The sequence below is a fragment of the Carcharodon carcharias genome, chromosome 21 (genome assembly GCF_017639515.1).
Source record: "Carcharodon carcharias isolate sCarCar2 chromosome 21, sCarCar2.pri, whole genome shotgun sequence".
In the NCBI taxonomy this organism is placed as follows: domain Eukaryota; kingdom Metazoa; phylum Chordata; class Chondrichthyes; order Lamniformes; family Lamnidae; genus Carcharodon; species Carcharodon carcharias.
The window spans coordinates 18,619,396-18,634,223 of NC_054487.1; the positions used below are offsets into that span (position 1 = coordinate 18,619,396).

The following is a 14,828-nucleotide window of genomic DNA, read 5'->3' on the forward strand; positions in this document are numbered from 1 at the left end:
ATTATTGAGCCCATTGTCAATCTTTTATTGAACCCATTGTAACTCTAATATTGAGCCCATTGTCACTCTATTATTGAATCCATTGTCACTCTATTATTGAACCCATTGTCATTATTATTGAACCCATTGTCACTCTAATATTGAGCCCATTGTCACTCTGTATTATTGAGCCCATTGTCACTCTATTATTGAGCCCATTGTCACTCTATTATTGAACCCATTGTCACTCTGTATAATTGAACCCATTGTCATTCTGTTATTGAACCCATTGCCAATCTATTATTAAGCCCATTATCAATCTGATATTGAACCCATTGTCACTCTATTATTGAACCCATTGTCACTCTAATATTGAGCCCTTTGTCACTCTGTATTATTGAACCCATTGTCAATCTATTATTGAACCCATTGTCGCTCTAATATTGAGCCCATTGTCACTCTGCATTATTGAACCCATTGTCAATCTATTATTGATCATTGTCAATCTATTATTGAGCCCAGTGTCAATCTATTATTGAACCCATTGCCAATCTATTATTGAGCCCATTGTCACTCTAATATTGAGCCCATTGTCACCGTGTATTTTTGAACCCATTGTCACTCTATTATTGAACCCTTTGTCACTCTATTATTGAACCCATTGTCACTCTAATATTGAGCCCATTGTCACTCTGTATTATTGAGCCCATTGTCAATCTACTATTGAACCCATTGTCAATCTTTTATTGAACCCATTGTAACTCTAATATTAAGCCCATTGTCACTCTATTATTGAATCCATTGTCACTCTAACATTGAGCCCATTGTCACTCTGTATTATTGAAACCATTGTCAATCTATTATTGAGCATTGTCAATCTATTATTGAGCCCATTGTCAATCTACTATTGAGCCCATTGTAACTCTAATATTGAGCCCATTTTCACTCTGTATTATTGAGCCCATTGTCAATCTATTATTGAGCCCATTGTCACTCTAATATTGAGCCCTTTGTCACTCTATTATTGAAACCATTGTCTTTCTATTATTGAATCCATTGTCATTCTGTTATTGGGCATGGCCTCACTTTGTGTTCCTGAGCCCATTGTCACGCAACACTGAAGATAATCAATATCTGTCATGGCTGGGTGTTCTCAATTCCAGTGTTTAAAAGTGTTCTCAAGACCCCTATTGCTCAGGAGTTCTGAGTGCAATGTCATTCACTGTCTTTGTGGTTGGCACCCTCATTGTTCTCAAATTTGTTGGAAATTTGCTCGACAAAAGGTGCAATGGACTATCTATTTTGTTCTGTACTATTCTGGTAGTCACACAATAAGTGATAATGGAATTGTTGACTAATCATTGCAATCAATCTTTATCAATTATTCTACAACTAACTTAGACACAGAGTGAGGAAAACACCATTGATGGAAACCTTTGAGAACCATCGACCCAAATCACCTGTTTCTCCTTCGCTTACTGAAGCTACAAAAGAAGGAGCAGAATAATTACCACATTGCTTGAACTTTGTTGATCAGGGTTCTTGAATCAGTCACTTTTCTTAAGCCTTCCATAACTCGATTTTGATGAGTCTGCTGTTACTCAGTGCTCTAACAGCATTGGGAAATTGTTACTCAGGTGTAATTTGGGGGCAGCTGTTGAATGTGGCCTATTCTCATTCATTGCCTCTGCTGTCCACAGAGCATGGGTCCAAACCTTGAGGCAGATATAATGCTTATCTTGTTTAATGCAGGCTGCCCTGCAGGTCGGGGGTCACGGGGAGCGGCTCCACCAGTGCCGAGAGGTGATACTCACCACGTACAAGACAATTCCCATGCAGGTGGATGGGGAGCCGTGCCGGCTGAGTCCATCAGTCATCCGGATCTCACTGAGGAACCAGGCCAACATGGTACAGAAGTGCAAGCGGAGGACCTCCATGCCATTACTGAATGAGTGAGTGGTTTGCTTCCTACTTCAGTTTATAAAGTGAGTTATTTCTACTGCTATTTTTATCTTTTTGTATTCTTGCCTTGGAAAGTGGTACAAAGCTTTAGCTGGCTAATAGAACTAAATGTCCTGGAAATTTGCAGCTTTTGGCAGATTTCACAAGAACTAACTTCACTAAAATGGCATGGAATGGGTGCATTGGCCAACCCTACTGGCTGCTGATGAGTCTGATGTAGAATACCATTGGTAAGTTTTTAAGATCAAGATTAAAAATATAGAAGACAAATATACACCCAAGAGAGTGTGATAAGAAAAAGCCAAAGGGCTGACTGGTTATGAGCAAAGACAAGCAAGATGTAAATGAAATTGTTCCCTTAAATTAAACACATCTATTACTGAAACAGAGCACAAGGAACAGCTAAAGAAAACAAGCTGCTATTAGATCAGCCGAAGGAAAGAGGATCAAAGCCATTTTTGGGATTGTGAAGAGACAGTGAGCTGTCAAAGACTGTTGGGGCATTGAAGGATGTTCAAGGACATGTTACAAAGGACTCACTGGGTAAGGCAGAAATATTAAATTTCTGTCAGCCTTCACTCATGGAGATAATGCTCACTCTTAGAATTGATTTTAACTATGAAACTAGTATTAAATTAGATGAATAAATTGTTTTGGGAAGGATTGAGAATTTGTAAATAGAAAGAACAGCAGTGAAACCCAGTCGAGATTCCTCAGGGAGATGAGACACACACTGTGCAAAGCCCCTCACCCACATTTGTAAAAGCTGATCACGGTCTGGGGTGGTTCCTATAGACTGGAAGGAACCTAATGTAGTCCCCATTTTTTAAAAAGTTGACAAGGCAGACAAGAATAACTATAGCAAAAACAGAATTACCTGGAAAAACTCAGCAGGTCTGGCAGCATCGGCGGAGAAGAAAAGAGTTGACGTTTCGAGTCCTCATGACCCTTCGACAGAACATTCCGCCGATGCTGCCAGACCTGCTGAGTTTTTCCAGGTAATTCTGTTTTTGTTTTGGATTTCCAGCATCCGCAGTTTTTTTGTTTTTATCTAAGAATAACTATAGGTTCATTAGTTTGATATTGGGAATAAGGAATTAAGTTTGAGGGATTAGAGATGCAATTTATGATTCCTTAGATAGAGGAGGACACATTAAAGAAATCCAACATGGCTCCATTAAAAGGCAATGCCTTAGAAATCTAATTGTATTTTTTGAAGAAGTTAATAAGGCGGTGGATGAGGGAAGACCCGCAGACATTGTCTACTTAGCCATCCAATAAGCTTATAATAAGGACTGCACTAGAGCTTTGTCTATTGGTAGGAGGAGTGTTGAGGTCCTGCAAGCAAATATTAGGGAGCTGGAAAGAGACTAGCAAACAGGATCTCAAATAATATTCAGATTACTCCCAGCACCACACACTAATGAATATAGAAATAGGAGGATGGAGAAAATGAATGTGTGGCTTGAGAGATGGTTCAGAAGGGAGGACTTTAGATTCCTGGGATATTGGGAATCAGACCTGAGGGAGAAGGGACCTGTATAGGCTGGATGCATTGTGCCTGAACAGAGCCAGGACCAGTGTCCTTGTGGGACACTTTGCTAGTGCTATTGGGGAGGTGATTTTAATTTAATCCAGCAGCTGAGAAACAGAAGTTTGGGTACAATGCTGGTTTTCCATCCTGCCTGATTTTATTCTGTAGAAACTGTGGAGAGTAATATTATGCGGGGTATAAACCTGACTTCCCACACCATGGGTTTCTTTCCTGATAAGCTAGGTAAAATTAACCCAAGCAACACCCAGGATTTTGATTCAGCGATGGTAATGTCATTGAATATCAAAGGGAGATGGTTAAATTCTCTCTCGCTCGGGATGGTCATTCCCCGGCACTTGTATGGTGTGAATGTCACATGCCATTTATCAGGCAAAGCCTGAATGTTGTCCAGGTCTTGCTGCAGTTGGACACTGACTGCTTCAGTATCTGAGGAGTTGCAAATGATACTGAAAACATCAGCGAACGTCCCCAATTCTAATATTACGATGGAGGGAAGGTCATTGATGAAGCAGCTGAAGATGATTGGACCTCGGACACTACCCTAAGGAACTCCTGCGGTGATATCCTGGGACTGAGATGATTGACTCCCAACAACTACAACCATCTTCCTTTGTATTAGGTATGACTTCAACCGACAGAGAGTTTTCCCTCAATTCCCACTGACTTCAGTTTTGCTAGGTTTCCTTGATGCCACAATTGGTCAAATGCTGCCTTAATGCCAAGGGCAGTCACCCTCAGCTCACTTCTTGAGTTTAGCTCTTTTTTCCATGTTTGGACCAAGACTGTAATGAGGTCATGAGCTGGGTGGCACTGGCAGAACCCAAACTGGGCATCAGTGCTACTTGATAGCACTATTGACAATATCTTCTGTCACTTTGCTGATGATCGAGAGTAGACTGATAGGCTAGTAAATGGCTGAATTGGATTTGTCCTTTTTTTCCACATTGCTGGGTAGATGCCAGTGTTGTAGCTGTACTGGAACAGCTTGGCTAGGGGCGCAGCAAGTTCTGGAGCACAAGTCTTCAGTACAATTGCTGGAATAATGTCAGGGCCCATAGCCTTTGCTGTATCCAATGACCTTCAACCATTTCTTGATATCACATGGAGTGAATCGAATTGGCTGAAAACTGGCATCTGTGATGCTGGGGACCATGGGGGAGCCCGAGATGGATCATTCACTCGGCACTTCTGGCAGAAGATTGTTGCGAATTCTTCAGCCTTGTCTTTTTCACTGATGTGCTGGGCTCCTCCATCATTGTGGATGGGTATATCTGTGGAGCCGCCTTCTCCTCCAGTGAGTTGTTTAACTGCCCATCACCATTCATGACTGGACATGGCATGACTTTGATTCGTTGGTTGTGGGATCGCTTAGCTCTGCCTATCACACGCTGTTTCCACTGTTCAGCATGCAAGTAGTCCTGTGTTGTAGCTTCACCAGGTTGTATCTCATTTTTAGGTATGCCTGATTCTGCTCCCGGCATGCTCCCTTGCATTCCTCCTTGAACCAGAGTTGATCCCTTGGCTTGATAATAATGTTAGTGGGGGATATGTGGGGCAATGTGGTTACAGATTGTGGGTGAATACAATTCTGCCGTTGCTGATGACCCACAGAGCCTCACGGATGCCCAATGTTTAGTTGGTAGGACTTTTCTGAATCCATTCCATTGAGCACAATGGTAGTACCACACACAATGATGTGAGGGTACCCTCAGTGTGAAGATGGGATTTTGTTTCCACAAAGACTGTGCATTGATCACACCTACAATACTGTCATGGACAGAAGAGTCTGAAATAGGTACATTGGTAAGGAAAGGTCTAGTAGGTTAATCCCTCATGTTGGTTCCCTCACCACCTGCTGCAGGACCAGTCTGGCAGCTATGTCCTTTAGAACTCAGCCAGTTTGGTCAGTAGTGCTGCTATCGAGCCACTCTTGGTGTTGGACATTGAAGTCCCCCACCCAGAGTATATTCTGTGCCCTTGCCACCCTCAGTGCTTCCTCCAAATGGTGTTCAACATGGAGGAGTACAACAGTCAATGATAGTTTTGTGGTCGCCATTACTAGGACTAGCTTTCAATTCCAGATTTATTCATTGAATTTAAATTCCACCAGCTGCTATGGTGGGATTTGTACCCGTGCCACCAGAGCATTAGTCTAGCAATCTTGCCACTATGCCATTGTCTTTTCATCTGCTTCACTTTTTACTTATTGAGGCATGTGGATGATTGACTTTCCTTGGCTTCCTTCACTGTCTAAATGTGGTATGTTTCTCTCTCCCTCCACCCCGATCCTTGGCTGGTTTGCACAGTATCCATAAGGTGCAGCATGCTGATCTAAGACGTGTCTCTGCTCCTCCTGATAGCTTCACACTGTAAGTAACAATCCTCTGTCTGCACTTACACTTTTCATTCTATGTTCTGCTCTTTGCTGTTTTTTTTCTGTCGATATTTTGTAAAGCAAACACACCAATGCCGTGATATACCACAAACATGGTGGCCTGAATTTTTCAGTCGGTGGGCGGGGGGTGTCGTGGAGCCAATCGCTGCCCGTGGTCTGCTCCCCGCCGCCATTTTACGCCAGTGGGCCAATTAAGGTCCACCCAGTGTAAGACGTGAGCTGTAGCGCTCCTTGTGCGGGCGGGGGGAGGAGGGAGAGTCAGGGCCTGCGATCTTTCACACATGCACATGAGAGAGCGCTTCAACGCCCCTGAGGCATAAAGCTGCCTCAGGGAGTTGAATCGGTATTGAAATAATTAAATAAATGGAGAAAAAATTGAATCAAAAATGGCCCCTCATGTGGCTGTGTCACACGAGATGGGCCATGTTTTTATATTTCGGAAATTTTTTTTATTTAACGAAAGCTTTGGGAAACCTCATGTCCCTCGTGGATGAGGTTTCCTAAAAAAAATGTGAACGTTGCTTGGCCTTTTCGCCTGACCACCAACCTTAAGGTTGGACGGGCAGCGTTAACAATTACATTAATCACTTCCTTAATGGCCTTAATAGGCCGTTTACATATCAGCGGGCGCACAGCCGCTTCCGGCGTGCACCCGCTGAATGAAACATCATGAGATGGCGCGATGACACGGGACGCACGCCCGACATCATCGTGCGTCATTTTATGCGTCAGCGTGTCGGGATCGACCCCACACACTGACTGAAAAGTCCTGCCCAGTGAGTGAGAGAATGAGGAAACAGACAGAGCTATGTAGAGCTGTGTCACTGATGCCTGCTTATGATGCAGTTAGGGTTGTATCATGTATTAATGACCTAGATCTTGGTCTACATGGCACAATTTCAAAATTTGTAGACGATACAAAGCTCGGAAGCATTGTGAACAGTGAGGAGTACAGAGTAAAACTTCAAAAGGACATTGACAAGTTGGTGGAATGGGCAGACAAGTGGCAGATGAGGTTCAATGCAGAGAAATGTGAAGTGGTTCATTTTGATAGGAATAACATGGAGATACAATATAAAATAAAGGGTGCAATTCTAAAGGGAACACAGAAGCAGAGAGACCTAGGGGTATACATACATAAATCATTGGAGGTGGCAGGGCAGGTTGAGAGAATGATTAATAAAGCATGTTGTATCCTGTGTTCTATTAATGGGGCTATAAAGTACAAGAGCAAGGAGGTTATGTTGAACTTGTAAAACCACAAGTTTGGACTCAACTGTAGTATTGCGTGCAGTTCTTTAGGAAAGATGTGAAGGCATTAGAAGAGAGCAGAAAAGATTCACAAGTTTCCAGGGAGGAGGAACATCCATTACACCGATAGATTGGAGAAGTTGGGACTGATTCCCTTGGAGAAGGGAAAGCTGAGAGGAAGTTTGAAAGAGATGTTCAAAGTCATGAGGGGTCTGGATAGAGTGGATAAGGAAAAGTCAACATTCCCATTGGTGAAAGGATTGCGAACAAGAGGGGCACAGATTTGAGATAATTGAGAAAAGAAGCAATGGAGACATAAAGAGAAACTTTCTCATGCAGCAAGTGGTTAAGGTCTGGAATGCACTGCTTGAGAGTGTGGTAGAGGCAGGTTCAATTGAATCATTCAAGAGGGAATCAGGTTATTATCTGAAAAGGAAGAATATGCAGGGTTGCAGGGATAAGGTGGGGAATGGCACTAGGTGAATTGCTCATTCAGAGAGCCAGTGCAGTCTCAACGGACCAAATAGGGGACCAAATGGCCTCCTTCCCACAGTGTAATGATTGTGAGTGTGTGTGTGGGTGTGTGTGTGTGTGTGTGTGTGTGTGTGGCATAGCAGGGGTTAATATGGGACTAGAGAGCAGTACCGCCCACGGTGTGAGGTAGAGAGAGACACCTGACAATCAACAGGAAACAGAGTTGTATGGAGAGAGTCTGGGAGAAGTCAGCATGGAGTTAAGTCCTAGTCTGGACTATACTTAGTACATAGGTATGTCGTTATATGTTACCAATAAACACAGCTGTTCAAACTTACAATCTCTGAACCTCTTTGTGATACCTAGTGAACAAACGCCTGCAACAATATATGTTCACATAGGACAGACTCACTAATATGGTTGCAATATCGATTTTAAGCTATTATTTTATGCCCAGCAACATGCTTTACCTCCTATTCCACTGTATTTTATTTCATTAATTGCTAATCTGGATCCTTGTTAAAGATGTTCAAAACCTAAGCATATACAATATCTGCTTCATTTCTCCTGTTCTCTGGGTTGATAATACCTTCAAAAAGAATCCATTAATTCATGTTCATTTATATAGTGCCTAATTGAGCCACAGAGGCATTCACATCAAATTCATTACATTGTTCAGTTACTGTTGTTCTGAGTATAATTAGTTCAACATGACCTCCATTTCCTGAATCCATACTGCTGTTTTATATTAATAAAACTTACAAATTACACTTTTGCAAATGTTCAGCCCATGTCCTCCGAAAACGTTTTCAAAGATACTTTTGCAAATAGTTATGCGTACAATCTTGTGGTTCTAGCTGTGTCCTTTAACACAAAACTAATCAAACAAAGCTCTAGAATGGTTATCCAGCCTCTCGTCGATCTTATGCAGGTGAAACCCTTCGCATGCAGTGTTCCCTAACATCACACTCCAGCAACACAGGAACCACTGTATCTTGCAGACCAATTGCTTGGACGTTTCATAGTCATAATTTTTCCCTAATACTTAATAAAGGAATTCAGGGTATTCTCCACTTCAATGCAGAGGGTGTTAGAAGGCAAGAGGAGTGTTTGGACTAGAATGGTTGTCCAATACATAAGCCACATTTGGCTAATTAACAATGCAGATGTGGCTAATTGATTTGAAAGTAAAAATGTATAATAGGCACCGTTGTGGGCCCTATGATCTCAATATCCATATTCGCATGGCCTACACATTGAACTTTAACCTTTTTGTGTGTTTGTTGGTAAAATGTCAAGATGAATGTCAGAGTGCGAGTGCTTCTTAGTTATCATTGATCATCTAAAATGTCGTATGGCTCTGATGGAAACGCAAGAATTCAGTGCAATGGAAACAGCAACAAAGACGAACTGTTGTAGAATCACAAGAATGCACAGTGCTGTAGGAGACCATTCAGCCCATTGTGTCTGTGCTGGCCCATTGATTGAGCTATCCAATTAATCCCATTCCACTATTCTTTCCTCATAGCCCTGTAATTTTATTTTTCATTCAATTTTATTTTAAATGTTACTCTTGAACCTGCTTCTATCACCCTTTCAGGCAATGCATTCAAAAAAAAGCTTCCTCATGTCACCCTGGTTCTTTTGTCTTCCTTTCTCTTTCAGCTTTCCCCATGTTTACATGGGATCTGATCACCCTTCATATCAACCATCACTTTTTTTTGTTGGATTTGGCAGGTGGTTTTTCAGCTGGATACCATTCTTACCATTAACCCTCCCCATCATTATCTGACTGACAGTGACTGGTTTCTTCTGTGGCCAACAAGTCCTGGAGTGGGACTTGAAGCCTTTGCTTCCTTTTGCCTATCACCCTAGAATTGTGTCCTCTGCTTCTCTCCTTTCTGCCATAGTTTCTCCTTATTTGCTACATCATCATCATTCTTGATTTTGAACAGCTCTATCAAACATTCTCCAAATTTTCTCTACTTTAAGGAGAACAACCCCAGCTTCTCCAGTCTCTCCTCATGACTGAAGTCCCTGAACCCTGAAACTATTCCATTCTGTACCCTACCCAAGGCCTTGGTACCTCTTGTGGTGCCCAGAATTGAACATAATATTCCAGTCTAAGACCTAACCAGTGTCTTATAAATGATTAGTGTTTGTATGCCTCGATTTATAAAGTCATGGATCCCAAATGCTTTTTTGACAGCCTTCTCAATGTGCTCCTCAGCCTTCAAAGATTAGTGTACCTATAGGTCTCTGTACACAGGTCTCTCTGTTACTGTACACCCTTTAAAATCTTACCATTCAGTTCACATTCCCTCTTCATTTCCTCACACCGCTCTGTGTTACATGTCATCTGCCATATCTGTATGCATTCCATCAGTTTGTGCATATCCTTGTGATGTTCACTGATGTCCTCCTTGTTGTTAATTTACTACATTTCTGGGTTATCTGCCATCTGCAAACTTTAAAATTATGTCCTGTATACCCTAGGCCATTAACATTAAAAGATTCATGGGAATGGTTACAGGGATGATGAGCTTCAGTTATGACGCTACATTGGAGAGGCTGGGACTGTTTTCCTTGGAGAAAAGAAGGCTGAGGGGAGATTTGATAGAGGTATTCAAAATCATGAGGGGTCTGGACAGAGTAGAAAGGGAGAAACTGTCCCCACTCGTGAAAGGATCGAGAACGAGAGGGCACAGATTTAAAGTAATTGCTAAGGGGAGCAAAAGTAACGAGGGTAAAACTTTTTTACACAGTGAGTCGTTGGGGCCTGGAATGCACTGCCTGAGAGTGTGGTGGTGGATGGTCAATTGAAGAATTCTAAAGGGAATGAAACTGTTATCTGAAAAGGAAGAATGTGCAGGGTTATGGGAAGAAGGCAGGGGAATATTACTCTGTGAGTTCCTCATTCGGAGAGCCGGTGCAAACACAATGGGCCGAATGGCCTCCTTCTGCACCATAACAATTCTGGTCCCTGAGGGCAACAAGGTACACTCTCCTCTAGTCTAAAAAACAAATCAAAACCAATTAGAATAATTGCTTCTGGTTCTGGTTTAGTTGTGTCGACATCACAGACTAATATCTGTATTCCGCCATCATTTACATGGATAGTGTTAGCTAAACTAGGCATGAGCTGCTGAGATGGTAGTCCTGATAATGAAAACTTTTAAATGAAAAAGAACTAAAGATGGGTCTTGAAGATTTCAAGTGATGGGGTTGTTACTATTTCCTTTGGCAGCTTGTTCCTTTTTTTTCATTTATTTGTTCACAGGGCTGTGGGTATCTCTGGTTAGGCCAGCATCCCTAATTGCGCTTGAGGAGATGGTGGTGAGCCGTGTGGGATTGTCTTGGGAAGAAGGATTGTTGATACATGGTCTTGGAAACAAATGATGTTTGTAGCATGTGTGGATGACTACCCTGCTGGAGGGCACCCAGTACAGACCAGGAGAAATATCCAAGCTAGTAACAAGCAGCTACAACATCGTAGCAATGGGCAACAACAACAACAACTTACATTTATATAGTGCCTTTAATGTAATACAACATCTCATGGTGCTTCACAGGAACATTGTAAAGCAGAATTAAACACCAAACACAAAGGAGCATCTTAAAGGAGGAACAAAAGGTACAGAGGTGGGGAAGGAATTCCAGAGCTTGTGGGCTAGGCAACTGAAGGCACAGCTGCCAATGAGCAGTTAGAATCGGGGATACTCAAGAGGCCAGAATTAGAAAAGCGCAGAGATCTCAGAGGGTAGCGGGCTGGAGGAGATTACAGAGATAGGGAGGGGTGAGACCATGGAGGGATTTGAAAGCAAGAATGAAAATTTTAAAATTGAGGCGTAGCGTAACCAGGAGACAACATAGGCTAGCAAGCAGAGGGTGACAGGTGAACGGGGCTTGGTGCAAGCAAGGGCATAGGCAACAGAATTTTAGATGACCTCAAGTCTAGAATGTGGGACAGCAGCCTGGGGTGCATTGGAATAGTCAAGTCCAGAGGTAGCATAAGCATTGATGAGATTTTCAGCCACAGATACGCTGAGGCAGGGCAGACTGGGGTTACACTACAGAGCTGGAAATAGGTGGTCTTAGTGACAGCATGAACATGTGATGATCTTGGGGTCACATATAACAGCGAGCAGCTTCTAACCATCTGCTGGATAGGATCTAGGATTGGAGCAGGGGTCAGGGTTGGGCAGAGAGTGGAGGTGGGTGGAGAGGAGGGGTGGGTGTTGGTGGAGAGTGGGGGTGGATGTGGGTGGAGGGGGGTGAGACTGGGTGGAGAGAGGAGGGTGGATGTGGGTGTAGAGTGAGGGGTGAGTGGCTCTTGTGAATCTTGTAAGGATCACTCTAATGAAGTCAAAATACTGGTCGCAACTGCTGGACCAAAACCCAGAAACCACTTTAAAATGTCCCATAGATTCCAGAATTGCATGGTGAAAGAGAGCTTGTACTGAATGGAGGTAAATAAATATACACGTGAGGGACTTTTAACCGGATTGCGTGTAGGTAATTTTCTACCAAAGTTTTTGCATATAGTTTAAACAGTGTTGCCATAGCAATACCTCTGGCTAGTCAGCCGTTCTGACTGGACAATAATAGTCTCGAAACTTGTGGATATGCATCAGCTGAGACCTCGCATCATGATCTCCACTTCTCCATTTTCTTAATCACAAGCCCTGCCAGTAGCTTTCCCTTCTTATCTCTTATTGACTCTGTTTTCTAGCCCTCACACTGTTCCCGGCCGGCTGAGGATACGGGTGAACAGGATCAGCCTTCAAGACTATGAAAGCCCACAGTACAACAAGGAAAAGTTACAAGAAACATGTGAGTGGAGAAGGGCATATTGGGGGTAGTTTTAACTTAATTCACCAGGCAGGAAACCAGCAGGGTTGGGTGAATGTTGCTTTTCCATCCCAACATTAACAATCAGTAGCGAGTAAAAACCCAGCAGGGTGTTAAACCAGCTTTGTACCTGATCCTGTTTGCGCGGTTAGGATAAAACTGAGTCTGGGTATCTGTTCTAGCAATTGAAAGCAAAAGATCACGTTATTAACAGTCACCCAGAGCCCCACAAAGTAGGTGATGAGTCCTGACAAGGGAAGAAAGTGGAGCAAAATAAAGGGATTTGTTATCAATGGCGGGGTCAGAGCCTGGGACCAAGGGATGCGGATGATGCTATGTTCAATATACAGAACAACTGCAGTGCTGTATTCAGTATTTGGCCAACTGTTAACATTTAATCTTGAAACATAAGGGTTTTTTTTTGCGATCTTACACAAACCACAAAGAGGCAGTGATGGAAGATTACAGCAGGATAAGCTGGATGAGCCAAATGGCCCCATTGCTCCACATTGTTCTTTCTGAAATTATTTTACCATAAATTATGCAATATTACATTGCATTAAAACATAGCTGACCTCCAGAGGTTCTAGGAGTTTGAATGCCAAAATATCTCCTCTTGGATTTGTCTCCAGCCATCAGCCCCTCTCAACTTACAGTTGGTGTTGCCTAAGTACTTTTGGGTTAGTTATGCCATTTTCTGATTAACCAATTGAAAATAATGTTTAACAGTAATGATGGGATGACATCTTACTGTTGCTGGCAAATTAAATGCCATAGCTTAGGGAGCTGTGAAGATTAGACCGAGTGCCAAGGCAGCCAAGGGGCTACAAACTCTTTTTTTATTCTTTCATGGGATGTGGGTGTCACTGGCAAGGCCAGTATTTGTTGCCCATCCCTAACTGCCCTTGAACTGACCTTGATAGGCCATTTCAGAGTCAGCCACATTGCTGTGGGTCTGGAGTCACATGTAGGCCAGACCAGGTAAGGATGATAGATTTTCTTCCCTAAAGGACATTAGTGAACTAGATGGGTTTCTACAATAATCAATGATAGTTTCATGGTCACCATTTCAATTCAACTTCAGACTTGATGGATTGAATTGAAGTTCCACCAGATGCCGTGGTGGGATTTGAACCCATGTCCCCAGAGCTTCAGCCGGGGCCTCTAGATTACTAGTCAAATAGATATTACCACTGCGCCATAATCTCTCAAAAATGAAGGAGAAGGCCATCAACAACTTTGTGTATGTGACTCAGTAATATACCACACAACTTTCTTCTGTCAGAGGGCCTTCAACCAATGACAATCCCTGGCCTTATATCAAGTGATCCAACGTGTGTAGTGTCTTAAAGTTGTTTACTTTCATCGTGCAGCCATCCCACTGGGAATCATTGTCATCCACGGAGACTGTGACCTAGAGACCTGTCGCAGGTACATCGATCGACTACAGGAGGTAAGATACAAATTTGTGATATTATGGTAATGTCAGTGGATGAAGACATTTAGACATGTTTCCTTCCAGCTGTAATTGTTGAGGAATATGGTGAGAAAATCGCAGTTTGATCTTTGTGTAAGGGTTGAGCTTGTTGCACCGTCATGGGATTGTTTCCTGTTAACCACGGGCATTATGAATGGGGGACAGAAGTGCCTGGCCTGTCTGACCTGTCCCTGCACCTAGCTCCAGGGGCTGGAAGCAGAATTTCTAAGGCACCCTAACCAATGATTTATTGAGGGCATTGACTCGCTAATATTGCAGGTCATCTTCAACTAAATTCCTTCAATCTCTATAACAATTTGGAAATCTTGAATCAACGTGGAATGTATTTGGCAAATCCTTTTGTGCAATGTTAAAATATTGCTTCACTAGCCGTGATTTTTCTACTTTTTCCCCAGGACTTTTACCCATTAACACCAGATGGACATCGCATTCACTACCAGGTAAGGCGGTCTCAGAGACAGACTTGTTTTGGCTGCTTGATCAGTCATTTCTCTTCCCTTGCTTCCTCCATGAAGGGTTTGTGATGCCTTCATCACAGCTAAATAGAGGGTTGGTGTTAGGGTAGCTGCAGTGGCTGGAATCACTACATCACTCAGCAGCACTTCATAAGGATCGCAGCTAGCGGGAGAACTGAGGGAGGAGGTAAGAGTGAAGAGGAAAGAGAGAAGAGTTTAGAATCAAGGATTGGTATTTGTGTTTGGAAAATAGAGAAGTGCCAACATTAATTGAAAGGGAGGAAGAATGTTCACTAAGAGTGTGGAGAGAGCCAGTGTTCACTAAGGGTGTGGAGAGAGCCAGTGTTCACTAATGTTGAGGAGAGAGCCAGTGTTCACTGATGGTTTAGAGAGGGTCAGTGTTCATTA

General features: G+C 42.8%; 1 protein-coding gene across 1 annotated transcript in view; it reads left to right on the forward strand.

Annotated features, from left to right (window-relative positions):
* The window catches only part of LOC121293041 (diacylglycerol kinase iota-like), a 611,142-nt gene that overhangs the window by 552,759 nt on the left and 43,555 nt on the right, over positions 1–14,828 (forward strand). Inside the window, exons 22-26 of the mRNA XM_041215634.1 lie at positions 1,732–1,931; positions 5,803–5,865; positions 12,349–12,449; positions 13,841–13,920; positions 14,361–14,405. Of these exons, the coding sequence (XP_041071568.1) occupies positions 1,732–1,931; positions 5,803–5,865; positions 12,349–12,449; positions 13,841–13,920; positions 14,361–14,405 (489 nt within the window). The remainder of the gene's footprint in view (positions 1–1,731; positions 1,932–5,802; positions 5,866–12,348; positions 12,450–13,840; positions 13,921–14,360; positions 14,406–14,828) is intronic.